Genomic DNA, 20,663 nt, shown 5'->3' with positions numbered 1-20,663 from the left:
CGTGGCCCGAGATAGAAAAATAATTGTGGACTACACACTGCCACCATGCCCATCCCCTTGCCCGGTTCGGTTGGGCTGGACAGAGGACGCGTTGTGTGTGGTTGGATTTTTGCAAGTACACGGTGGTGGTGTTTCTTCTGTCAAAGGCCGACTGACAGCCCCCGCGCTCTCTCGCTCTCTGCCACAACCCCCGATCCACGCCAAAATTGCGCCATCGGAGGTTAATAAAACAGGGTCGCGGGGAAAAGTATCGTAGCCTCTCGTCGTCCTTTTTCCCACCAGCCTCTTCCAACAAGCGTGCCAACTATTATTGCGTGTTTCCTTAGTGCTGGGGGGAGGACGGGGGCACGGGGGCGGCGCTGCGCCCGGGGCGGAGAGGGTTTGGGTGACTCTAGGCTAAAGTCAACTCTCCGGCGGGACAAGAGAACTCGCTGCCCTTGCCCGCCCGGCGACTGCTGCGCCACACATGACACTCGCTCACATGCGCTCTCCGCCTGCCGGCGGCGGAACATGATAACGGAGGAGAGGAAAGTAATGATGAGCCTCATGACACCCCCCAATCATCGCCCACCGCCCCCAACGCTTTCGATGCCCTCCTTCCCTCTATCCGACCGACCGCCCGACAGACCGACCCAACCCCGACTAACCCCAAACCCCACTCACTATTGGCAAAAAAAGGGCTCGATATTTTTTTTTTCTCTGCCTATCGCACCTCGCTTCGCAAAGATACAATACGACCCTGTGCCGATCGATCCGTGGAGCAAGGAATTTTCTTCCCTCTCCTCCTGCTCGTGAGCCGATGTGAAACAGGGGCTGCGCAGAAGCCACCGCCAGACGAAGAGTACGTACGGCAAGAGCCATGGTCGTACTCATGGGGGGAGGGAGGGGGAGGCCCTGTCCGGAATCAAGAAAGAAAGGCCAACACACGGGCCACGTAGTAGTGAAGCTTCTCCATGACGAATCGCGCGCGGAGAGAGAGTGTGTGTACACGCCTCTATGTGGCCAGCACCTTCCCCCTCAAGATGCAAGGCGAGACATGAGTACGTACAGAAAATGCAAAACACACGGGCTGAGACGTGGAGTGGACGTTGCGCGCAGCGGCCCCAGGGGCCGGGGCCCGCCAAAAAGAGTGCAGCGCTGTCTCTACTGTGTATTGCGCGTAGGTACTCGGCATTGGAAGACGGCTGTTGTATTTCTTTTCATTTCCTTCTAGCGACCATTGAAAAAAACTCAAAAACACACAGGAGGCGAAGCACCAATCATTGAACCGTTGGTGAAGACCGATATTTCGCTTGCGCGAATGAGGGGAGGAGGAGGAAGGAGGGGAAGGGGTATGGAGGGGCCCCGCAAGCAATACAGACAGCGATGGCGGGGAAAGTTGCCAGTACGTACCTATGCGGGCATGTACTACTGCCTACTACTGCACCTGGTCCCCGTTTCGCAACAGTAGCAAAGCGAAAGCCGCAGCTGCCCCTCCTCCCTCCTCGTCGGCGTTGCGTGTGCAGGACGCGGCTCTGCTCGTAATAATCAGTAGGGAGCGCCATGCCATGCAATGCCGTGCCATGCCATTCCATAATTAGAAGCTCCATGCAAATTGTCGCAGGCTCATGCAGAATGCATGGGGGAAGGGAGTGACCTCCGACAACATCAGCTCACGGACAATTTCCTGGGGGGCAATGGGAGACGAGAAAGACGACACGGCGCATTCCGCTTATCGAACTCCATTCATTTCATGACCTTCCCAGCTTTGCTGCTGCTCGCTACGAGGGACCGATTCGTAGCGACGTGGCGCGCGTGGCTTGCTTGCTTTTCGCCTGCCGGATTCTGCTGCATGGAAGACAGGTTTCGTCTGTCTGGCGCTCTTCTCTCGATTACCTTGCGAACAACAGCAGGGTGCAAAGAACGGAAAAAATCAGGGTAAAGAGCATCGAACTGCGGCTACTGCCGCGGCGACGACGACGTTTCGTGTGTGGTCTCGGGTCTCTCCTCTCCCCCCACACGGCGGACGAACGTGGTCCGATGGCCGGTTTCTTTCGCTTGGTGCTACACCGAAAGCGCCCCCAGCCGTCGCGGCCGCCTCAATCAATCAATCAAGCAATCACCCCTCGTCGCCCCAAAAATACGCGACCCCCTTCGATAGCGCCCCCGCCAAGCGAGGTATGCCGTGCATGATGTGAATCATGCATGGGAAGCATTGGGGAAGGGAGGCGGGGCGCCCACGGGGTGGCGTCGCGAAGGAGGCGGCTCCACCTATCCAGCTCAGACGGAGAATTTATTGAGTGGGAAAAAACAAATCGTGAGATTGATGAGTGGCCACAGATAGGCGTTTGTGGGCGCGCGCGCGTGATTGGGCTTGTTCTTTCCTCCGCCACTGCTAGGCTGTTGAGAAGAGAGATGGCCTGTCGATACGGCCAAACGGCCGGACGGCGGAGGGACACGGCATGACAGGAAGATCTCGAGCTAATGGGGCCACTATCGCGGGCCTTCATTTTCTTGTAGCTGGTTGTTGTTGAGGACCGGCGCAGTGAACTGCGCGGGAAAGAAGGGCCGTCGTCGGCCGCCAGGCACTCCATCGTGAAAGCCGGCATGCATGCATGCAGATAAGCAGCAGGCATCAGCATTTCTCAGGAACGAGACTGGAGCGGAAGGGCCGGCAATGTGGCAGTACCTAGTGTCAGCTTACCCCCAAGCGTCATCGACCCGCACCTCGTCGAAACACGGGGGGCGGTGCATACTACTGTGTAGAGGGAAAAAGGCATCAAGCAGCGACAACAGCTCCACCTGAAACGGGGCGAGGAGGGCGAGAGAAGAGCCCAAGTGGGCCGCTTCGTCAACCGCCGGAAGAGTTGCGTGTCAGAAAGTGAGGCTCTCTTTCTCTCGCACTTTTCCCACCAACCAACCACGACCAGCAACGTCGCCGTGCCGCCCAGCCCGGCCGAGGGAGAAGATGGAAGGAGAGTGAGAACCCACATGCCCCCGCGCTGCGCCGCGCCGCGCCGCCCTCAGAACGGTACGTACCTCTCCGCCCGCCGCTCTCTGAGCAAGCTCCGTTCCGCCTGCGGGCCATATGCTTGCAACCGTGGAGATAGAGGGGCAACCCCGGAGAATTGCATCAGTGTCACCAGAGCATCTCTTGACACAACAACCCCAAAGGCGACGAGGCAGAACGCCGCCTCCGACACTGCATCAGCCGCGCTCCCGTCGAAAAAAAGAAAAAAAGAAGAAGAAGCAAAGCACATACCCGCACGATAGATCTTCCATCCGTTAGCTCCGCATCGCGTGCGAGAAAAGGGCGAGGAGGGGAGACGAGAGTGGGAAGCCAGTCAGTTAGTCAAGGCGCGCGCGCACATCGGACTGCGCACATCGCCGCACATCATCAAACTACTTCCCCCCATCCCCACCACCAGTCATCTCATCTCGCCATATCATCGGCTCCGGAGAGCGACGGTGGAGCCCTCCGATGTTTTTCCCTTTCGCAAAAAAAGCAGCGACCAACACCGGGGGGGCTTGCTAGGTAACCGCCTCCACCCCACATAGGCTCGTGCACCCTCCTCTCTCGTTCTTCTGGAGAAATTCCGGAGAACACAAGGGCCCGTGTGGGTTTCGGTGGCGGCTGGTCCGTCCGCACAACCCACCCCGTCCATCACTTCGTGCCCATCGGCAGGAAAGCGAGAGAGAGAGACACACAGAGAGAGAGGGAGTAGAAACCCACAATGGCCCCGTCCGCCGCCTCGTCGGATTTAACTGCGGTCCTCCGCAGCACACGCGCCCCATTCTCACCAGACACACGCGCCAGAATGAGGCCGACCGAGTCCGCAAGGGGAAAGAGAAAGAGAGAGTGTGTGTGTGATAGGAGGGGTGTACCCGTGATGGTCCCGTCCCAGTACTACTCCCCGACTACCTGCCCTTCCCTCTCCTTGGGACACATCGGACCCCTAATCGTCCCCCCATCCAAAAGGCAGGAAGGGCCCTAGTGGGCAGTCCCGCCCCGGTTCGCGAAAGACTTCTTCCGGTGGGCTGAGACTGCGTCGTGCCATGTGCGCTCGAACCAACCCGGGGCGGGCAATGTGTTTGCTTGGCCGGTCCCTTTGGACGTGAGCGGGCCGGCGGGCGGGCGGGCAGGCGGGCAGGCGGAGAGAGGGCACAGGAGTAGAGGGGGGCACCGAGGTCATCTTGGGCACCATGCTGGTCTGATCATTCGGGGGCAGCGAGGTCCCAGTGGTCCCTTAGTGCGGGCTTTTATCCGGAAATAATCATGGTGGGCCGTTCGTTGTGCCCTTCGAAAGGGCATCGAGAAGGAGAAGAACCTGGGCGATGATCACGGGAAGGCGGCGCAAAGGGCGTATCTGTCACGGACGAATGGGGTAATGGTGGTGGTTGTGGGGGAGCGGGTAGGTAAGTTAGGAGGACAGTTAGTGGTACCGGTACCGGATGCAGGCAGGTGGTTTGCGTCGAGGAGGCCTCGGGTTCCGTCGGCTGGTCTGATGATGGACGATGGCTGCGTCAGATCGTGTGTGTGCATTGCGTGTCTCGTTCGTGTGAGTGGGTGGATGGGGGTGGGTGGAAAGAATCGGAGACATGGGTGGGTGTGGGTGGGTTGATTGGGAGGCCATAGCTTTCCCGTGGGGCGCCTGAAAGTCTTGGAGCTGGAGCTTTACCCACGGGGAAAGCGAAACGGGCTTTGACGTCGTGGCCCGTGGGGGTCTTGGATTGCCCGTTTCGGCAACGCATGCTCCCTCTTATCGCCTTCTCGCGAACTTCGCCCCCGTGTGGCTTGCGATGTGCCAGCGGCCAGTAGAGTTTGGCCGGTCGACGAGGTGAAACCTGTGCGCATGCACCAGAGCCTCTGGCAGGACGCGGCGGCAGCGGCAGACTGAGACGGGGCGCGACCGGAAGCGTAGGTACCAGACACTAACTGCAGGCGTGGCTTCGAGTTTCCACGCAAATAGGCAACACGTGGGAGCTACGTAGTGCCGATGATGCGTTGAGTGACGGGCGGACGCGAAGCGCGCTCCGCCGCTACGCTGTCGCAATCCGTGACCGCTGGGCGCCGTGGCATCCTCCACCTCCTGCCCATCTTGACGTAAGCCTCAGCCCGGCTCTGTGCGCCTCCCTGATGTGCAGTCTTGAGCGGCGCGCCTGGAAACAAGGCTATAGGGCGGGCGTCGGACCGTGAGAGAAGCCCGGCAACCGGGGAAGAAAAACGTTGGTGGCTGGTTGGAAGGGCTGATGATGAGACACCAGGGTGCAGCTGCGGGATGAGGCAATGCTGGTACATCGTTCGGGAGCCTAGACCGGTCCGCTGGCGGGCCTCGTCACATCCTGTTTGTGGCCGCGATCGGGCAGGGCAGGCAAGTGCTGATTGCCGCATCTAGCGAGCTGGGAAGCTGCGAACGAACGGATGCAGTACGTACCGAATTCGAGCAGCTAGTATCGCGATGGCTTGTTGTTGTTTGTTCTCGACTGCTTCCTGGCTCCACCCTGTCCCCGCCGGGCGCTGTCATGGCTGCAGTGGTGGGAGGCTGGACCCTCCGCCGGCGTGGTTGAGGCGGTGCCGGCGAGAGCGCACGCGCGCCTTGGGCTGGCAATTGGTGACTGTTGCTGCTAGGCGCCCGCGCATTTCGCCGCGGAGGATTTCAGTCCACCCAACGTCCTTTTCTTTGTCGTCTGGAAATCATTGTTCCAAGCGCCATCACGCAACCGCCGGTTGCATTGTGGAGTGCATGACAGGGATGTCCCGGGCGCAAAGAGGCAAAATGTGGAGTAAGTCTCTTGCCTTCCCCGGACAGGCAACGACAACAGAGCACGCTGGGCATGCCGTATGTGTCATCAGCTTGCTCCCATGCATCCTGGACGGCCATCATCGGGCCACTCGATCGCGGGCCTTGCATCCTTGGGCGGGCGTGATCAGGGTAGGCCCGGTCTGCGCGCCGGCTGTCAGTGCTGGCGGGCACCATTCGCCATCGGTTGCGCGCGCTTCGCCTCGTCGCGTCGCCGAGTCACCGTCTTTGGTGACGTTGAGCCCGGCCATTGGCTAAAAGTCGTGCCGGAGGCGTGGTGGTTGAATGCGGAGGCGCCAACAGCTAACACGCGCAGGGAAGGCACACAGCAGGAAAAATTCTCAGCAGGCACGCGATTGCGTACAGGAATGCCAGACGCCCTGAAAAAGCGGTGAGCGGAGAGCGGAGTGCGCGTACCTGTTCTGGCATGCATGTGTGCGTGGGTGTGTGTGGTGTTGCTGCAATGCAGGCTGCATGCAAGCGCAAGCACCGGCTTCTCGCAGGCGACAGCAAAGTAACGAGATGCTCACTCCACCGCGTCCCGACCCCGCGGAGCCGTGCAGCCGGATAATGCGGGGATCTGCAAAATTTCTCCCTCCTCCCCATGCGCCGCTTCTGTCCTTTTGCTCTTCGCATGCACTGCCATGTCTCGTGTGCAACCCCCATCACCCTACTGGTCCGTTGTCGGCGCGCACCGCCCTCCGCTTCCTGAAGCCCCTCAACCCTCAAACACGCGCTTCGATAACAGTGAAGGGTCGCACGGTCGAGAAGTCCCTGTTGAGGCCGCAGTAGCAAGTATCTGGCCCCTCCAATCCACAGCTTTCTCCCCTCACGCCGTCTCAAGAGCAGTGAAAGTAGCTGTAGATCAACAGCACGGGCCCACATTATCATCGCCCGGAACCCACTTTCCACCTAGTTGCTGCTATTTCGCAACACGAAGCAATTGTAGCGTTGGCGACATCCTCATCTACTGATAAGGACCGGAACAATTTTCGCACCTCATTTTGAAATTTCCCGAGATCATTTGTTTTTACTGTTTGGGTAAAGCCGGTAGAAAGGGCTGCTTGGACTCGTGATTGTACTCGACGATCGTGTCTCATTCATTTCTCGTGATATCTCATTCTGTGCCACTGCTCTTTTCCCCTCACTTTCGAGCAAAGGATGGGCGCAAGGAACAGTTCGAGTCGCCGAGACGCCCCCACGGGGCGTGTGTTTAGAGTACCCCGGTTACGCCACGAACCACCAACGCAAGCACACACGAAAGATGTATATTCGAACAGAAAGCAGAAGCTGGGGTAGCGGGGAAGAAGCGCTATCGGCCGGGAGAATCTTCCATTGGATTGCTGGATGCAGTTGTGTCACCCTTGGTTCTCACCCCGCGGAATCCTTCGAAATCAGGGATGAGGCTCTCTGGCGGCGGCACGGGGGACGCTAGGCATTTGCTCGGACACGGGCGACGACACCCCGCGGGGAGAAGGAACGGGTGTGCGGCGATGATTTGATGAAACACGGGTTGCTGTTGATGAATGATAGGCGTTGCGCCCCGGAACGTCGGGAAGGAAGGTCCCAAAGTCTTTTGCGCTGACGGGAGCAGAAGCGGAAACGGCTCCGAGGGGCAGACGGTGGAGAAAATTGAAGTTTTCTTTTCAACAGGTAGCGCACCCCTTCCTTCGGGCAGCGATGCCGTCAAAATTACGACTCTCTAATCACCAAAAGCAAAGGGGGAAGACGTCGAGAAGCCGAGGCCGCTGCCCGATGGACAGGCACCGGACCCCAAGCGCTGTGGTGTCAGCCGGTTTCAGCCAAAACGGCGTGGGCTTTGGTAACCCATTACCACTATGTGGTTGGGGCGGAAGAAAGCTGATTCGCACCCAATGGGAAACTTATTTCCGCATTCCCGCTAGCCTCTCCCGCAAATCTGGAGAAACCGCCTGAGAACACTTGCCTGCGGGCGCTCCTGCCTCTTTCCCTCCATTCCCGCCCCTGGATTCGTTCTCCATGGGGAAATCCGCAGCGCCCCCAAGAAAAATGTGGGGTTAGTACAAAGGAAAAAAGCAAGTACACACGTCAACGCTAAATTGGAAAGGCTGGCCACCAGAACGCTGTGTTGCTGCCGGCCACACGGACGAATAAAGAACCGTATGGACTGGAATGATCGAATGTGGTCCTCTCTCTGGCTTGTGAGGTGTGAGGGGAGAAGGCAGGCGCAACACGGACTGAAAACAGGGAGAAAGGTTGAGAACCCGGAGAGTCCGGGGCGCGGAGGTGGGACAGACAAGCATGCTTATCTGCGTCATCATCCGATCGTGTCTGATGTGTAGTTTTTTCCTTTTCTCAGCATCCGTCTTCTCGACCAGGTCTTTCGATCTTTCGATCCCCGGGCAGGCGTCCGGTGGATGGAATGGCTCAAATCTGCATAGCCGGGGTGTTACAGCCAGCCTAGCCCGTCTGATCGTCGTGGTTCTTCCCTTCCGCAGCTGCGTCAGATGCGAACGAGATCACGTCACACGCACGCACAACATCCACTGGCTCGCTGCTGTTGGTAAACCTCGAAATTAAACCTTCTCGCCTGCATGTCGCGCCGCGTGTCATTCGGGAGAGTGAGTAGTGATGGAAATGAGAACCGTGACTTTTTGAATTAGGGGAGTAGAGTGCGTTCTCCAGACAGCTAAATCTATCAGAGCTGCCGAGCATGTTCGATCCATCGCTCCGGAGAGACGTAATCAGTCCTCTTCCGTTGCCCGAGAGTAACAATAACAACTAGGAAATATACATCGTGCGAGTCTACCATGACCGCGGAGGGGGTATGATTGAGCCTTGCGTTGACACCCGCAAACACCGGTCCAAGTCTATAAAAGCAACAAGCGATAACGTCAATCAATCAACAGAGAAAGGAAAATGATAGCGCGGTGCAGCTATTATGAGTGAAGAGTAAAGCGTGACCAAGTTTCGCCGTAGGATGCCACGTTGTCGTGCATCTCTTTGTGCCCCATTTCCCGTCTATAACCCAGAAACGCTGAAATTCGCTAAGCGCAGCCGAAAGAGGTCGTACCAAACCGAAACGCCCAGTATCATGCATTTGATGTTGGTCGCTTAATAGCGATCGCCGAGGTCGTTGCCGGCGACCGATCCGGTCGCGGAGTTGCTGCCGGAAGAGAAGCCACTGCCGGTGTTCAGCAGATCCTGGACAGCGACCTTGGGCGCGGGGGGGACGGGCAGTTTTCTTTGGGAGCCGTCCTGCCTCGAGATGATGTCGCCTATCCTGAGACCGCCGGTTTGGCTGGGAATGTACGGGACCTCGCCGTTTGCGGAAGGCTCCATGGGGGCGAGGGCAGGGACATGCTGAAGCGAAAGATGACGGATGTGAGGAAGCTGCACGTCGTGCATGCCGTGTGGCCGGAGGCGCGGGGAGTGCGCAGGGGTAGCGAGAGGCGTGTGGTCAGGCGTGGGGGAATACGAGTCATGTGAGAAAGTTGGCGAGGGCGGCGCGGTCGACAAGGGCGATCCAGGGCGGGACTTCTTGGTCATACGGTGAGAGTACTGGTCGTCCTCTTCGTGCGAGTGCGAGCGAGACATGGGCTGCGACGAGTAGGCATAAGCGGCCAGGCCGGTGACGCCGGGAAGACGGCCGCTGTTGTTGTAGTGCTGGTGAGAGCCAAAGTGGCCCTGTCTCGACGGGAAGGAAGGAGCGTGTTGCTGCTGCTGCTGCTCGACCTGCGAAGCAGCCGTGGCCAGGATGCCCATGGAACTGGTCGGGTTCGACCTGTTGTACGCGGCCAGGCCGGGAAGGTTGGAGTAGCTGGAGTACGAGTGCGGGGGAGAAACGTTGGGGGAGCCAAGATTCGAGCCAGGCGCAGAGCGCGAGATGGGCTTTGACGGCGGGGGCATCATGTGGGAGATCTGAGCGCTGTCGAGCATTCCACCACTGGCCACAGCCTGGGCGGCGGCGACGGCGGCGGCATGCTGCTTGTTGCCCCTGCGCGAGTTGGGGTTGTTGTGTATCCGCGAGTGACGAGTGAGCTCGTCGGAACGGGAGAAGCGCTTGGTGCAACCGGGGAACTGGCAGGCGTGGGGCTTCTCGCCAGTGTGGGTGCGGATGTGGCGGGTCTGGTGCTCAAGGCGGTGGAAGGCCTTGTCGCAGAGCGGGCACTTGTAGGGACGCGGCAGGTCCTGCCGGTGGTCGTCCTGGTGAGGCTGCGCGTTCTGAAGCATTGAGCCCATGAGACCGACAGGCTGGACTGTGGCAGCGGCCATCGAGTTGTTGTTGGCGGCGGAGGCGGAGGCCGTCGGACTGGTGATATCAGGCTGAGTAGAGGGCGTCTCGGGGTTCAGCAGATTTTTGAAATCTACTGCAGAGGTTGACTGGTGCATGTGACAGATAGCACCGCGGGTCCTGGGGCGGGAGCGTGGTGGTTTTTGTGATGGATGGTGCTGGGATGCGGGAAGGTAAGGCGAGCGAAAACCGGAGAAGGGGTGGGAGGGGCGGGAGAAAATCTTATAAGAGCTCGCTCGGGTGAGCCGCGGGTGACGCAGCGCAGGCAGAGGAAACGTGGGGAACGAGGAGCCGGGTGCTGTGCAGTCGACGAGGATCAGCCGGAAAAGCAGGAGCGGCGCCAAGCCCGAACAGTCGAGCCGGGAGGGAGGAATTTTCTGCGCGAGCTGGGGCGCGCGAAGGGGTGCTGGGGCTGATAGCGCTGGTCAGACGGGACAGGGGGCCGCGCGCTCAAGCGGCTGTGGGGACTTTCGCTGGCCTGGGGCTGGGGCCTTTCCAAGGCTTTATTTCGGTGCTGCTTTTTGCGCCTCAAGCGCCCGCGCCCGCGCCCAGCCAGCAGCGGCGTAGCGTCGGGGTCGGCGAGCGCGAGGGCACCCGGTGCTGCTCCCTGTGGCAGTGGACGTGGCAGTCGCCGCCGGGGCATCGCGGTGCGCGGGCACCGAAGCGCCAGCGCCGGCGGAATCCACGCAGGGTGGAAATGTGGAGATGCGTTTCGCCCACCGGCACGGCCGACGTAACAGCTCGACAAATTTTCAGCTGATGACAGCGCAAGACAGATGACAAATGGCGCCGGCCGTCCCCGTTGAGCTTGCGCGCGTTACCTCTGCCTGACCGCCAGCCTCGCTCGCGATCGCCTCTTATCGGTCACCAGGCGCAGCCGCTCGATCAGGCGCGTCCAGGAGCGCGTCAGGTGGCAGACGTGCCAGAGATAAGGGCCAGCATAGGGACCAGCAGCCTGATGGACGTGAAGGCATCTCCACGTTCTGCTAGGCGCCGAACGGCAGTGATTCCGCAGATCCGGGGTTCGGGGGCGGCGACGACAACAACGACCACGACGAGACGCTGCAATGCGCCCGCAGCAACCGACTGCCTGCCTGACGCCGGAGCTGCCGCGCGCTGGTATGCCTAGGACCCGCTTGCGAGTGGCCCCTTGGATGTTTCGCCATCTCGCCAGCCAAGCCCCGCCGCCATCTCAGCATTTTCGCGCATCTGGCCCAATATCGCGGCAGGAGCTTGTCGCCGCGCATTTCTGGGCAGCCTCCGCGGACGGTCAGGAGCTGGGGAACGACTCTGGCTGGGGGGACGCTGCGTCCGGATGACGAATCGCACAGCATGCAACGCATCACAGGCACATGTGAAGACGCTGGGGGCTTGGGTCCAATAAAACTTCACTACCAATTCCTGGGGTTGTCGCACAGCAGGAGAGGGCTCAGGAGACTGGAATGTGTGTGGGGGGCTGGGTTGGGGATGCGACCTCGCAGACCTGGAGCGCTCTGGGGTACTGACGGGGCGCAGGTCGATGAGAGCAGCAGTGCTGACGCTGTGAAGCTGAGGCGCAGCGCGCCTGGGGTTGATATTGGTCGGTACCTACATCGGCGGCGGGCGAAGGATCTTTGAGGCAGCCAAATATAACCGCTGGGCTGAAGCGGCAACAGTCGGTGAGGCAGGGCGTCTCGCTCTCGTCGTCCGATGTCACAGTCGCGGTGGCATGCCGTGGCCACGCGGGCAAACGCCGGACGGCTGCGTTGCTGGCAGCGGGTGCCGTGTGCGATGGCCGTCTATACAGGCGGCCGCTATTGCCAGTGCATGGCAAACGCCCATCTGAGCAGCGGTTCTGGAAATAATTTTGATCTGCGTCCCTGCGTCCCTGCGTATCAGGCCCATGCGAGCGCTGGCGCAATGCAGGCGAGGCCCGGCAGCATTGCCCATTCTGCACGCAGTCGTATCGGTCCCCTGTCTCGGGGAAGCAGAGTCGGCGCAGCTGCAGCAACGATCGCCGTCAGCATCGACGTTGGCCAGTCGTCGCGCTGCGGTGGCTTCGGCGGTGCGAGGTTGCGACTGTGGGGGGGCGCCTTCCCAACCGGGCTGGCTCCCGCCGCGCTGCGGGATGCTGGACCGGGGGCGACAAAAATAGGCTGCCGTGACACGCCGAGCAGGACGATGGTACAAAGTCGAGCGCGCCCCTTTCCTCGCGGTGCTGGTGCTGGCGTCGCACGGCAGGGGAGAGACGGGCACATCTCGATCCGGACGAGGCTGCGTTGTTGCAAGCTGTCGTTATCTCCACAGTGCCGCATTTGCTCGTGCTCTGACTAGTGGAGCCCCCGCTTGAGCTAGTGGTTTGGATCAGATGTAACCGGCACTTTCCCTATCACCGAGATCCGGCTGCGTTGCCGGCCGTGGGCGGCGCGCCGTACGTGCCGCTTTCGGGCGAAGCCGGGTCGAGCGCCTCAACACCACCGTCTCTCGCAGCGCCCTCGCAGCCGGCCTGTGGCGCAGCTAACCGGAAGCAGCATGCCCGGCTCGCTGCTGCAAGGTACGCAGCCACACACGTCCTCACGTCCGGGGCTCCAGCAGGCGTTGAGCAGATTCGCGCAGGCCCCGTCGGATGCACAGCGCCATTTGTGGAGAAAGGTATCGACTGACATTTCCGCTCCATCGCGCCATCCCAGCCCGTCGCGTTGGCCTCCGGAGCGAACCCTCTAGTCGACAGCGCGCCGTCCGCCCTGCCCACCTGGAGGTTTCGCGCGCGTCCGAGCGATTTCCGACGCGGAGCCTCGCGCTGAAATGGGGGCGGCCATTTGTCCGTTTCGCCGGCGGCTTTCGCTGCGCTCTGCGGCTCCGCCCACCCAACCACCAGTCCTCGCAGACCGCACTCCACACCTCCCCAACCTACGTTTCGGCCGAGCAGCCGGCCCGCTCTGCGTGTTCCAGTTTGCCCAACCCTCACACCAGGCCCGTCCAGACACGTGCAGCAGCACGCCGCACCCGCCTACCACCGTCCAGCCGTACCAGCGCCGGTACAAGCCCGCGCCGAGCGCCACTGGAACGCGACTTTTGCCGCTTCGAGACTCGGCTCATCGCCGGCGCTGAGGATCTGCCCGGCCTGGGCGGAGATCATCATCTGGGGAAGGGCAGCGTGGTTCCTTTGTTCGCCTCCCGCTTGGCGCGAGATGCGGCTCTCGACCCTGGCCGGCGTCGCCTGGACGCCGAATCTTCGAGATCCTGGAGATGTTTTCGTCCAACCGCCCAGCCCGGATTGCTGAGAGCTGTCCTGCACGCTGAGGTGCCTCCGCCGGAGGGCCGCCTTGACTGCCGTTTTCGCCGTCCCAGTAGTGTCACACCACCGTGACGTGAGCCCTTCTCACCACACCTCGCGCAGCGAGACATCCGTGCCAGCTGCCGCCGAGCGTCAACGTCTCATCAGATTTTGCGGGGTGATCATTCGACTCGCGACAAGGTCTCACAGTCGTCCCCGCACGCCATGCAGGCCCGTCACCCGTCTCTGCTTGCGCGCACCCTTGTGGAGATGGTAGGACAAACCTCGGCCAGCTAAGCCTCCGCAGCCTCAATTCTTCTTGTTTCCCCGAGCAAGGTTGACGTTCGATAGCCGATGCAGCCTGGGTAAGGCTCGGCCCGACCGGCTGAATATGCCATGCAGCTGCCACCATGCCCCTCGCCTTCCGATGCTGTCTCCGATCCGCCTCATACACGGAGTAAGTCATCCGACACTGTTACAGGCGACCAGCGGGTGTCTGCGCTGATAGGTCGGTTCCTCCGACGGCACTTCTTTCCTTGACCGCTGAAAGAATTCCATGCCACTACTGAGAGCCGTCCGAGGTCCATTCCACAGATCCTAGATCCGATGGGCAATACCAAGCCTTCCTTAACGTTCGGATTTTGTAAATCAAGGGCACATCAGTGAGGCTTATGTCTCACACCGCTCTGCAAGTGATAGCTATCCCTGCACAAGTCTTCCCACAAGCTCGTGATACGCCTAATTTTTTCGTCCTATAGTCCGTGCTGGCAAAATTCTTCCCGACTTCTTACCAATCGCTACCCCTTGAGGTTACACTTACGACTGTCGGTCTCATTGTATTGCTGCCAGCCGGCTTCGCGTCTTCCGCCGGTCTACGTCCGTTGTCTTCCCTTGACCGCGAATATTGGCCGATATCGCATGGGTTGATCCCTTCTAATGTAGTTTCAATAAGCACCATCATGTCGAGTCAGAAGGGGTCGCAAGCTCTGACAACTTCCCAGTCTGTGTGTCTGGGGACGCATGTAGGTCGGCGGCTGCGCGGTGATCATGATCATGTGGCTGACCTGTGGATGCGCATCACGGCTGCCAGCACAACAGCAACTGCCTGTCGGGACTTTCTATGCCCGGGCATATGAAAAACAAAGTCTTATGCCCGGGCACATCGTGGGCCTCCACATAGCTGACGTGAGGGGTAGCACTTGAATCAGCATAGGCAACTCCACTGGAGAAATCGAGTCAGGACAGAAGAGGGCTGTCGGAGACTGGTTTCCGTTTCTCGACTCTTGGTGAAAAGTTTTCTGCTTTGCTTCGAAGTCTCTGACATCACAGCGTGGCTCCCTCTTATTCGCCTGTCCCCCTTTCTTGGACGCCGTCATCCCGACCGAGACCATCGCCAGCCTCCTCCTTAACGTGCTAAAAGATCATCCGGACCACCTCTTACGTGTTTTCCCATGGCCACAGTATCCGATTCGCGCCCGTCGTCTGGGGATCGGCGTGGGGTATCCCTGCAGCATACGGTGAAGGAACAATAGCGCGGTCGAAGGCCAGAAAGAGGCCAGCGAGGATATCGAATAGGAGTGAGGGGTAGCACACCATCATGGAGCTTCTCAGACACCGCCATGCCACTTGACAATGGGGGCCGCCTTCTCCATCCAACCACTCGGACCAAGAGGGACCTCAACATTTCCCCATGATCACCACACCCGGCGGCACCGATCGGACCCTGAGAGCAAGTGACGCCGTATCTCGAGACGCGCTTGGCGCAGCGTATTTCTCCGTTCTGTCCTCTCTCAACGAGCCTACGCGTACCCAACGGCCCTCACTCGGGCTATCCCTCATCGTTGCGGACACCCGGCGAAATTTCCCCGGAGACAGTGCAGTTGCGGTCAACAGCCTGGTGGACCCGTAAGCTCGAAGGGCGGGGCTGCGTGCCACATTGACACGAGCGTGCGTGATGGCGGTGGAGGGGTATTGGACACCTCTACGAACTCTTGGGGGATAGAGTGCAGGTCCACGCGTTGAAACGAGACGCCGGATGCTTGCCTGGCTGCGGAGACGCGCCGTGCGTGGAGAGGAAGAAAAATTTGCTCTGGGGTTGGAAACACCCTACGGAAAGAGAAGTGGAGTGGACCGGGAATGATAGGGGCTCCGGTGAGAACGTCGTGGAGGCGAGGTCTTGTGCCAAGGGATCACCTGTGCAACCTCAACATGAACTGCAGTGAGATTCTTCACAGGATGACGATGGCTGATGAAGATTGGCAGATGTCGACTGTGATTGGATGGATGACTGAACTCACCGCCTATGGAGTTGCGGAGTCGCTGCGATTTCATGCCTCAGGCACTGAATCTGAGTAGCCGATCAACTCCGGGAAACGATAGACCTCTACAGACGATACGTTGCGCACATTCCGGTTCCCTCGTGGCCTCTTGCACTTATGCAAGCTCATCTGATTCCTTCGAAAGCCATTGCTCAACCGGTCCCATGAAATCTTCCCTTCTCGCAGCATGCTTCGCGGAAGATGTTGCACCCTCCCGACTTGCGTAGGTGAAGCCCACGTCCGAGGTTTTTTTGTGTACCTTGAGGTCCCAAGTCCACGTCGCAACCTTTGCTTCCAATATCTATGGAGTCCGGCTATCCTGAAAAGGGTCACGATAGGTGAAGTGCCCTTGAACCCAGCTGTGCCGCAATCTCATGCTTAGTCATGAGTGGGGTCAGGCGGGGTGTGATGGGGTGACCAGGTCGAAACACTAACGTGGATACGCATGCTCTACTGCTCACAAGCCAACAAGCAGAGAAAAAGAACTCGGGGTTTGGACTGTCACGGCTTGAATTGGAGGGGAGGGGGGTTTTTTAACCTTTCGTTCTTGCAAATCTCAGCCTTGCGGGACTACCGTAAGCCGCCATGCAAATGCAACATTCTGCTTATGCTGTGCTGAAGCGTGGCCGTGTGGCGACGCGCAGACCGGAACTTGTCTTGATTCGCACCATTGAGGCGACCTGCATCTCGAAAATTTCAGCCTTGCGGTTTCTACTCGTGCTTATATGCGACGCTGTCCCCAGCCATGAAGCAGAATTTGCTAGACAACATGGCCTGGTGGAGCATGTTTTTCCAACCTCCAGTCAGCGAACATTCGACTACCTTCCCACCCACCTGTACCTGCGCCATTTCGATGTGCAGACAAGAGCCGTGACGAGGACGAACCTTCCCTCGCGTTCGGCGTTGGCGATTTCATCGCTGCCGGGGAGCTGTGTTTAAAGCTCTACAGGAACGTCTACACGGTTTCGAGAGAGGCGCCGAGGAAATCACCTGTCTTCAGAATGAGCTGTCCCAGCCATGACTATCATTGGCATGCTTGTACAGGAAGTGAGAGATCCGAACTCTCTGTTAGCCAGGTGTGGACACGACCTGGTCAAGCATGCGAACGGTATCATGAGCGAAGTCAAGAGCACCCTTGAGAAACTTGAAAGACTGGTCGGCAAGTACGAGTGCTTCATTGGTCAGGTCGGTGGTGCGAGTAAGAACATCATAAAGCGAAAATGGGATAAAGTGAAGTATGCTAGCGAAAACAGAACGAAGAATAGCCTTAGGGTCAAAGGTAACATTTACCTGTGAGCATGGGTCCATTTGTTCAACGCGTAAATTAGCTTTCGGTAGAACGAAATTTGTAGATTGGTAATGGAGTCTTCTGGCTTTCTTGGTAGCTGGATTAGTTTCTCTTCTTGCTCTGCAAGGCTGACTGAGCTTTCTTAGGAGGCCCTTCCGTGTCCATCTACTGCTCTATGGTAGTTGGTAGGGTATACAGTGGAGTCATATCCACTATGACAGTTCGAGTGATTAGACCAGAGAATAAGTAATCAGCGGGCTCCTTTGCGGTCCACGGAAAGAGATCTTCCAACGTTGGCTCTCTCGGGACGAGTCCATTGATCACATGCCTGGTAAGATGGACTGCATCGAATCTCTCATTACGTTGAATGACCCAAACAATTAGGTCAGACCAGGATATTCCTATGTCAAGGACGAGAAGGATTTGCGAGACTGTGATGTCTCCCAGAGAGTACTCGGAAAGCCAAGAAACCAGAGTTCGTGCAACGGGCCATTTGCTGTTACGAAGTAGAGTTGAAGATCCTGTTTCAGAAGGCCCCCGGACAAAGTTACCGTTGGAAATTAATTTTCCGAAGAGAACTCGCTCCACGGTGGCGTTGGAGGCTAGTAGAGGAACATCAGGCCAGGGGCCCTTCGATAGACAATCGAGAATTGTGACATCAAAGTCCGGATGGGTGAGAGAGAAGATAGGGAACCATCGCCCTGGTATACCGGGCTTCTTCGGCGATTGGCCACCTGCGTCGGATTCGGATTCTGCACGCCCAGCCTGTTACATACAGTGTACAACGTGAATATACAGCGATGCACCACTGTGACACTTTATACGAGTGACATTGGCGTAGTGAGATTCGAAGATGATATGAGCGGGGTTTGCGCAAGCTGCGTTACCATATCGATGGGAACATTCGGTCTCATATTCCCAGCCGGATGAAGTGTAACAACCAGCGAGGAGAGTTTCTGTGTGGTTAGCATTCTTCTCTGCAGTGGCAGCGTAGAGGTGTGCAAGAAGTGTCACAGATATCCTGCTAATTGGATGTCTGCAGATTCTCCGATCTGAACGGATATGGGAACAGGCAGGGATTGACGATTTCTCCTAAGCTAGCCTGTATATTGGAGGAAAACATCGAGATTGAGCACTTACCATCTCGTTGATACTTCCTATCCTTTTCATCGAAAACATCGATCTTGTTGAACAAGTGATAGAGTTTGTTTTCTATGGAGGTCACCAGCCTACGGATTTCTGGACATCTATGTCCCCTGGCCTGGAAAATTGACGCCCAAGGACTTATCAAGTTAGCGCTGAAGTTTGCGCTGAAACCCAAATTCATCGGATATTTGGCTTCAGCACGTCCAATTGATGATGTTAAAGACAACGTTGTAGATCTCTTGAATTGCTTGTTGCAAATCAAGGATGTAGAAGAAGCCGAATAGACTTTTGTGAGGCTTGTGCTGGCTTGAGAAAGGACTGCGTTAGAGAATCGGAACGTTGAAAACCTTAAATGGACATGCACGCACGAGCTATGTTGTTATTGGGAGGACTATTCAGTTTGAAGTTCGATGCGCAAGGTTTTTTTGACACCCCCGAGGCGGTATGCTTCACGGCTTGTTGGCGAGTTTCACGAGGGATGAATGCCGAAGTTCCCTTACCTTCCCCCTTGGAGTCCCCTGGAGATTGGACAAAATGTAAAGAAAATCCATCTGCGTAATATCGAAGAGGCTGCGCAGCACCTGGCTTCGAAGTATGGTATGGAAATATCGCATGCCAAATATTCTCGGTAAGCTGGAAGATATGAAGCGAAGGGCTGAAGATGAAGGTCGCCGGCACAGATTTCACGGGACAAGACAATATTTCCGAGCTCAGCAGGGTACATCTGCGTGGCACTTATTTCTCGAGCTGAAGAGCGCTGTATATGGGTGAGTCGTGGTTCTCATCTCTTCTGGAGTCATCACATCTTCAGGTCGACCAGGAGCTAAAGGCTTTTTAGTCTCTCTTTCGCCTTATATGTTGGGATTGAATATCGATATCATGTTGCTGGTTTTGCTTGCGCAGAACCAGATCAGATGAAACGAAGATAGGTCTATGAAGGATTTTGGTCCTTGGAAGGCTTGTAGCTCTCCGATCACGCCCAACCACCACCACCACCACCCAACTAAAACCTCATCCTACCCGCCAGACGCACCCCATACGCCAACGCCGCCCCTATCGCCAACAGATTCAAATGAATGCTCATCGCATGATTCCTCGAAAACGCCCTCCTCCTCGCCCTCATCTCCTCGCTCATCCCCACCGGACCACCACCACCGCCATCATCGTGCTTCCTCCTCCCATGATCCTTCGTCGCTGCGTTCTCCAATGAGTGCTTCTTCTTTTCGTCCGGTAATCAGGAAATGCCGACCAACTCACCCTGATGGGTCCGCGCGATCATCGCCTCCGCAGTCGCCGGCCCGTATTTCAGCCAGTTCGCAACCGCCGTCGCGCCTGCGAAGGCAAGCAATCCCGAATCCGCCACGGGCGCATCGAGCAGCGAGAGTATGCTGGTAGTGGTGGTAGTAGTGGCGTCGTGTGGCGGCGGCGGATAGGTGAGGGCGGTGACGAGGATCAGCAGCGCCTGCAGGCGGAAGTAGACGGGGAAGACTTGCTTCTGCAGGGTGGTGAAGGCGGAGGTTGGCAGTGCGGCGTGGCTGATCCTGGTCATGACGAAGGACTGTGGCGTGGTGGTTTTTTGGTTAGCCCAGGTGGGCTGAAGTGGGGGAGTGGTGGGGAGTGGTGGAGAGTGGTGGGGGGTTCCGGGGATCAGTGGTGTGACTTGCTTGGTAAAGGGTGGAGCCGAGGAGGGTGCTGTAGGCGAGGAGGTGGCAGGCGGGGAGGAAGGCAGACATGGCGGTGACTGATCTGCGCGCTGATGGTTTTGAGGATACTGAATAGGATTGAGGATAAACTGACCCTGGCCATAGCTGTCGCGACGGACCGTGGTGTCGAGTCTTTAGCATTGATGGCTGCCTGGAAGGATGCCAAGGATCGAGCTCATGAGGCGTCGAAGCTGTGTCAGCACACCGAATACACCGCTCCATCAGAAATTGTAAAAGAGACATTACTTGTTAGAGGTCACGGTTGAGCCTGGAGGCACACCAACTTCGGTATGTGAGCTAACCGATGTGATCAGAGCAGGTTACAAAAAGTTTGAGCCCTCTGAGCCCCGCCGAAGACGCTACGCTCGTCGTTGGATTCGATACTTGGACAAACATATTCTCATTCGACACTGACATGTACCAGTGATGGATTCAACTACCAGAATAGTGTGGTACAGCAGCTATGGGACAGATGCGGATGGACCCGAGTCCTTTGTGATCTGCTGTACTGTGATTGGTGGAAGCGCATGGATGCCTGAGGCAGCTCGCCCTCGCGTAACAGAGGTCCCTGGACCGGGTGCCACTGATGATGTGCATCAACGACGACATCGACATGGCTCTTTCCGGGGGAACCAGCCTCCGATGCGCTACGCCCTGGCGGCTGAAGGTGAGCATGGCTCTGGCGCGATCGATATCTCAGTTCTCCCGATGGCCATCCAAATTCTGACTCTCAGGGGAGATGTCGTAAGAAGGTTCAGCCACAATGACCTCAGTCGTTCCGGCTCACCGGCTCCGGCTTCAAGCCTCCAACAAGCCAAGTCCCACCCCCACCGAGGGTCTCGGCTGCTTCGGAAGCTTTGCGACCGCCGATTTACCTGCCGAAATTCAAACAGTGGGCC

At 58.1% G+C, this 20,663-nt stretch overlaps 2 protein-coding genes across 2 annotated transcripts; both read right to left on the bottom strand.

Moving 5' to 3' along the window:
- Positions 1-8,873: 8,873 nt before the first annotated feature.
- SLS55_003164 (uncharacterized protein) lies at positions 8,874-10,151 on the bottom strand (the record flags this gene model as incomplete). The annotated part of the gene is made up of 1 exon (XM_066774644.1): positions 8,874-10,151. One exon carries the CDS (start codon positions 10,149-10,151, stop codon positions 8,874-8,876), a length of 1,278 nt encoding a protein of 425 aa, XP_066634763.1.
- A 9,144-nt stretch (positions 10,152-19,295) lies between these two features.
- On the bottom strand, positions 19,296-19,867 carry SLS55_003163 (uncharacterized protein; the record flags this gene model as incomplete). Its single annotated transcript, XM_066774643.1, has 2 exons — positions 19,296-19,619; positions 19,859-19,867. 2 exons carry the CDS (start codon positions 19,865-19,867, stop codon positions 19,296-19,298), a joined length of 333 nt encoding a protein of 110 aa, XP_066634762.1.
- Positions 19,868-20,663: the final 796 nt, after the last annotated feature.

This window comes from Diplodia seriata, assembly GCF_021436955.1.
Source record: "Diplodia seriata strain FDS-637 chromosome Unknown scaffold_3, whole genome shotgun sequence".
NCBI classification, from domain to species: Eukaryota; Fungi; Ascomycota; class Dothideomycetes; order Botryosphaeriales; family Botryosphaeriaceae; genus Diplodia; species Diplodia seriata.
Note: the sequence above shows the minus strand (reverse complement) of the source record. Positions and strands in the feature narration are given on the sequence as shown.